The sequence below is a fragment of the Hylaeus anthracinus genome, unplaced genomic scaffold (assembly GCF_026225885.1).
Source record: "Hylaeus anthracinus isolate JK02 unplaced genomic scaffold, UHH_iyHylAnth1.0_haploid 11980, whole genome shotgun sequence".
NCBI lineage: Eukaryota > Metazoa > Arthropoda > Insecta > Hymenoptera > Colletidae > Hylaeus > Hylaeus anthracinus.
In genome coordinates, this window is record NW_026534328.1 from 256,063 (window position 1) to 262,830 (window position 6,768).

The 6,768-nt window shown below is 40.2% G+C and overlaps 1 protein-coding gene and 1 pseudogene across 1 annotated transcript in view; one reads left to right on the forward strand and one right to left on the reverse strand.

Moving 5' to 3' along the window:
* Positions 1-2,107, forward strand: part of LOC128897146 (uncharacterized) — a 2,519-nt gene extending 412 nt beyond the window's left edge. The window contains exon 2 of the mRNA XM_054160867.1: positions 498-2,107. Coding sequence (XP_054016842.1) covers positions 512-1,012 — 501 coding nt within the window. The 5' untranslated portion in view covers positions 498-511 and the 3' untranslated portion in view covers positions 1,013-2,107. The remainder of the gene's footprint in view (positions 1-497) is intronic.
* Positions 2,108-4,370: 2,263 nt separating this feature from the next.
* Positions 4,371-5,067, reverse strand: LOC128885252 (uncharacterized; annotated as a pseudogene).
* Between the last annotated feature and the right edge of the window lie 1,701 nt (positions 5,068-6,768).

Consider the following 6,768-nt stretch of genomic DNA (forward strand, 5'->3'; position numbering starts at 1 on the left):
AACTAAGAATGCGTGTTTCTCAAACGAGAAGATATGTTCAACTGAAAAACAAATGATCAACACCGAGCTATGAAATTAGTTGGATACAGTATCACATAAGTATCTTGCTAGCAGATACGTATCGCATACGCATATTGCGATACGTGTATCGTCGTGTGGAAAAGCTCTTAGGTTGCCGGTCAAGGAATCGAAATTGACTGACAGGAAATTCCAAAATCACGATAGGCCAACGGCTAACGGACGTCGTGGTTTGTGAGGTTTAAAATCAATGTAGTGTGCTTGCACAGAGGGGCAAAACAAACTACAATTAGTTTTGATACACTAGCGGGCTGGCACGCTGGAGCAAGACAGGTTAGATTTACGATATTGAAAAAACAAAGAAAGTGCGAGGTCGCTTAGCAACTAACATATACTAGTGAACTTGCACAGCGGGGCAAGGCAGACTAGGTTTATATGGCTAATAAAATAATCTTCTGAGTTTTTGCGTATTGTCGTAGGTGGTCAAGAGGTTATGTCTGGAATCAACAGAGCTATTACCGAATCTGAAGAGCGTGGTAAACATAGCGACAAGGATGTCGAGAAGGGCGACAAAGAAGGAAACAAAGATGAAAATAAGGAAAATGAACCAGAAGTAGATGAGAGTTTACTGAGTCTACTTGGAGACGATCCTCAAAACTCGAAGGCTCAGGAAGTGTTTATTCATTCATCGCTTAGAAGCAGATGGAAATACTGGATACAAAACGGCCTGGCGGAAGAAGAAAGGGAGAAAATCATCAAGATGTACAAAAAACCAACTTTTTTGGACCCGCCACTGCTAAATGCGGAAATAAAAGGCACAATGAAGGAAAGTGCCATTAAAAGAGATACATATATGATGGAACTACAGAATTTAGCAGGAACATCCTTGACGGCATTGGGCTCGTTGCTAAGCATACTCATGACGCAAAAAGAGTGCATTGATCAGGAGCTGTTTGTTGAACGACTGAGGGACGCAACCGAATTACTGCTGTAAATAATGTACAAATAATCAAAATCAAGGAAAGCGTTTATAGCGCAAGGAGTTACAAAAGGCTGTAAAACATTAGTATCTGAAGGGAAAACAGATAAGTTTCTATTCGGTGAAGATTTAGGAGAGAAGTTCAAGGAGGCAGAAGCTGTTGAGAAAATATCCAAGAAAATTACAAGAGAAATGCCGTTAATAAGAAGGGATTTAAACACAAAGAGCCTGCAGGGAAGGCGCCCGGCCCTGCATATAGGCGATTTACCGTTTTCCCCTTTGGGGAAGTATCCCCAGCAAACAAGCGATCGGAAACAACCTCATCAAAAACACAGACCGAGAAACTACAAATAAATGTAGGTATAGCAGGTAGGCTACAAGCTTACGAAAGCGAGTGGCAAAAAATCAAAAAAGATGCATTCGTGTTAGATAACATAAGAGGTCATAAAATTAAATTTAGTAGAGAACCGCGACAGGAGAAACCTGCTATGGTCGAAATAAGAGCAGGTGAAGAAAACGCTTATGTTGAACCAATAAATAAATTAATATTAAAAGGCGCAATTAGAAGTGCAAATCTGGGAAAAATCAAATTCTTTCAAGTTATTTCTTACGGCAAAAACCAGATGGTACACATAGTTTATTAATGGAAAACATTTTAAAATGGAGGATCTGAATATGGCAAAGAAATTGGTTTTTCCAAATTACTTCATGTGCACACTGGATTTACAGGATGCGTACTATTTAATACCGATCCACAAAGAGTCGCGAAAGAACTTAAGGTTTAAATTTGGTAGAACACTATTCGAATTTATTTGTTTGCTTTTCGGATTATGTACCGCTCCTTTTATTTTCACAAAAGTAATGAAACCAGTATTAAGTAAATTGAGATCGGCAGGTTATTGTTCAGTTATGTATTTAGATGAATATTTTTGTGCAGAAAAAGACTTCGATCAATGTAGCGAAAATGTTACAGCAGCGAAGCGATTACTTAAGAGTTTAGGTTTTTTAATAAATGAGAATAAGTTGTGCACCACACCAAAAACTAGGTGTACGTTCCTAGGATTCATAATACATTCAATTAAGTTTACCACAGAATTAACAAGAAAGAAACGAATAAAGTTAAGAGAATTGCTGTAAGGTTTTAAAAGAAAGAAGCGATGCAGAATCAAAGAGTTTGCCTGCTTAATCGGTAAGCTAACAGCAGCATGACCAGATGTGGAATACGCGTGGCTATACACGAAGGTTCTAGAGAGAGAGAAAATGAAGGCGCTATTAAGAAACAAACACGACTACAGACGAAAAATAAATATACCAGCCCCAATCCTACCGGACCTAGACTGACGGATAAAAAAGCTACCATCAGCAGATAGACAAATAAAAACAAATAATTACAATCTTACAATTTACACAGATGTGTCGGGATCGGGCTGGGGAGCAACAGATAAGAAAAACAAAGTGTACGGGTTTTGGAATAGATCGGAAATAAATTACCATATCAATTTTAAAGAGTTACTAGCAGTTAAGTTAGCATTAGAGAAACTCGCAAAAGATAAAAAGAATTGTCAAATCTTGCTAAGAGTGGACAAGACAACAGCTATTGCATATGTCAATATAAAATAATTTTTTGGAAAAAAAATTTAACCGACTTCAAAAAAGGTATAGTGAACAGTATGAAATAATTTCTAGTTAATTTATATGAATACGCACTAGCTCTAGATTTATTTGCTTAAAAGTATGGGAAAATGCAGTGAAAAGTGTGAAATAATTTCTATTTAAACTGTATTGTTATTCACCATCGTTTGATGAATTTGGTTAAATTATTAAATACATCATATTAAATGTAATGCACCATTTTCGAAGGCGGCGCAGATGTAAAAATTGTTTAATTCTGGTTTGGGTTAGCTTTTGGTAGAGGCGGCAATATTGAATGCTGTCAATGTATACATGTTATTGTCTATGAGGAATTAACAGTTAATGTATATAGTATGTATACGGAAATACAGTGTGAGTAGATTTGGGGCTTTTTTGGAGGGGAGTGGCGGCCATATTGATTACTGCTAATGTATAAACTCTCCACATGGAAATATTGTATGAATAGGTTTGGGATAGTATTTTGGTGGGGGCGGCGATATTGAATAGTGTTATGGAATATGATGTCTAAAGCGGATATAGTAATAGCAATAATTAATGTCATATTTTTTGTTCCTCGAACAGAAAGCTAAACCAAGTTTGATAATATTTACTTTTGGGAATAGCTGAGACGATGCTGAACTACGATTTTGTGTGCAAAAATTTCGAATGGTGTCGAATATTAACGAAAACGAAGCACTATCCGCAAAGGAAATTGTGGTTCAGAATTTTCTCAGCTACCTCCCATTTCCGCTTCTTACACTAATTCAACGACACTCTAGTAGTATAGCTAAGCCGGTTCTAAGCCATGAGGCTCCGAGGGGGGAGCGGGGGAAGGGGAACCGAGGGCGAGGGGAGGTACGAGTGCTGGGGGGGTCGGTAATTATTACCTGCGGTCGGTAAGGTAGGATGCAATTATTACCTACGGTCGTTAAGGTAGAGGGGGGACACCACCGGTCGGTAATTATCAGTGATCGGTAAGAAAGAAAACCGCAAATTTTACATGTAACGAAATAAACGCGTAAGGGTAGGGGAAACCGTCCTCTTCGCGCGCAGGAGTGGGGGTGTTTTTTCGGATCTCGCGGATTCCCTCTCTCTCTCGCGTTCAAGCATTTTCTTCCTCGCACTCATGCTCTTTTACCCGTGCAACAGGTAAGATTAGAAAAGATGAGGTAATTATCATAGGTAATTATCAGAGATCGGTAAAAAAGAAGAAGAAGAAGAACATCAATTGTTCGACGTTTGGTAAGTATTATTGCTATCAGAGATCGGTAAAGAAGAAAAACGCAAATTTTACATGTAATGAAATAAGCGCGTAAGGGAGGGGGAACCCATCCTCTTCGTCTTCGAGGTAAGCGCGCATGCTGTAAGGGAAGGGGAAACCGTGCTCGTCGTCTTCGCGGGAGGTGAGCGCGCACGCCGTACGGGAGGGGACACCGTCCCCTTCGCGCGCAGAGCAGAAGATCCAAAAACGCAGTTTGCAAATTATAATCCGGCAGCAAATCTTTTATTTGCGCGATACAATTTTTCAAGGACTAGATATTAAAGAAACGGTAGAGGTGACATCATTCTTTTGATGATGAGAATACTAGAGAACGTGCGAGGGAAACATTACACAGGATGAGAATAAGATATGGGAGGAAATGCGCTAGAAAGAAAACACATATATCCAAGCTATTTCTTTTTTATCGATAACTGTATTCCAGCATTACATCTAAACCTAATGCTAACAATTCAGAGTCAATCAATGAATGACGCTCAAAATTTTCATGTTCAACAATTGCCTTTGCATAATCCTTATTTCAATAAACTTTTTGTACTTAGATTCTACCAGGTACAAGTTTTCAGACAGCCAACTGTACATGTGATCGATACAATATTCGAAAGCGAACAACTTTTGTACGGTTCTTTCACTCATGAACATAGAGACGGTAGAATTTGAGAGGTTTGCGAGTTTTACGTCGTTTAGTTGTCGGAGTTTAACTGTTACATCATTAATGCTTATCGGCTCGCTCGAGGTTCCCAATGTATCAGCAAAAATCTGCAGAATGTTATGCCTCTTTCGTAGGAGATCTTTCCACGTATCCATAGAAAATTTAATTTCGTTTCCACGTCTCCTATAGCCAACTCTACGTCGCAGGAACCACCGATTCGAACCCCGATGTCGAGATACTTGTAGAATGTATCCGTCAGGGGATATCTCCTCTCCAGTATACGCACCACGCGTGTTACTCTACGTTCCGTAGGAACATTATCGCTATCACTGACAAGAGAAACAAAAAATTATAAAGGATATTGAATTTTGACTGCATATTTTGCAATATGTTGTCAAAGAACTTACTCTGTGCGCGATTACTTTGTTAATGTTTGGTTGAACTCCTTGTTCGGAAGATTCTCTCGCGTTGCGATTTCAGCATTGCGATTTCAGCATTGGACCACATCGCTGATGTTTCGATACGAGGCGATAGAACGATGTTGCGAACAATGATTGAAAAAACGCGTTTAGACATTTTTATATAACACCCCCCACTCTTTGTTAGATGGACAAAAAAAAATGCTGAAACAGCAGATCTCCCCTCCTCCACACATTTCACTTTCTTGTCCACATTTATTTTTGGCATACACATCTCTACGTAGCGCGTGATCTAATTTTTTTTATACGTAATAAGACCCTCATCATCGCGGAGTCGTTCTAATGAATTGATACATCAGTGGTGTAATTCCCAAATATATACATATATATATTTCCGTTCTCAGGAAAACATACGAAGACAGCGATACGGAATATGAGAGGATTATGAAAATCTGCAGGCAGTGACATCATAGTAGGAGCATATCATGTGACAAAATCACGTGACCTAGAGTATAAAAATTGTGCTGCAGATTAAACTGCATTCAAATCGTTCTGTAGTGACCCCCAGCGAAGAAGTGAGTGCAACCATGGAAGAACTCTTGGAAATGGAAAGTCGATTGTGGGACCAGGCCGATCGATTGACTTCGCAAGAAGAATACCTCGCATGGGAAGAACGATGCAACGAGTGCCTCGAGTCGCTGGAACAACATAGTCGAGCAAAACGCACTCGATTATCGATTGGTGTTCAACAATCGTTCTAAAGTATTCGATGCGCAGACGTTTCGTGTACGAAGGAGCCGGCCATTCAAGCACTGGACTCTTGTGGCGTGAAATAGACACTGCGTTCGAGTGCTGCGTATTAACCGGTGTTGTTTTAAATTCCCACTACATCGAACCGCGTAACTTTCTTCAGGATGCGAGAGACGTTGTGCTCGAGCATATACGGGGTGCATTGGTGAAACATAAGACACTAAAAGTCAATACCGCGTTTAATGGAGAGTTTGTAGCGCGTGATAAACGCTCAAACAAGACTATCAGCACGAAAAACTGTGAAATCTTCGGCGCGATCAATCTCGAATAGTGGTACGAGCAACGCGTCGTCGAACCCACCCTAGCATCGCTGGAAGAATTTCAAGAACTGGATAGCGGATGGGCGCTGTCGCGTATACTCAATTTAATTGTTAACGTGAATAAATATATACCGTTGCATGCAGGATGTACTATACAATTACCATGAGAAATACAACTAAAGAGAGCTGTAATTAACGTATGCTCGAACGACAATGCATGTTTCGCGTGGTCAGTGGTGGCTGCTCTGCATCCAGCTGAAAGTCACGTATATCGGGCATTGGCATATCCTCATTACTCAACAGTGTTGAATATCCAGGATATCGAATTTCCAATGACATTGAACCAAATTAAAAAGTTTGAACACGCCAACAGCATCTCCATCAACGTCTACACCACTGAAGAAAAGAAGGTTCTGCCGGTACGGCTCGCCACACAGAAGATGGAGAGACACGTCAATTTGCTGTATTTAGAAGGAGCAAACGGCGTGGGGCATTTCGCGTGGATACAAAACTTATCGCGCCTCGTGAGCTCACAATTTTTTTGTTTATTGCAGATGCTTGCACTACTTTAGTTCCAGTGAGAAGCTGGAAGCTCACACCGTAAATTGCGAGAAGATGAATGATTGCGCAATCGTATTACCAGATGATGACAGCAAGTGGCTCAGCTTCCACAACTACATCCGGAAAGAGCGACTTCCATTTGTGGTGTACGCCGACCT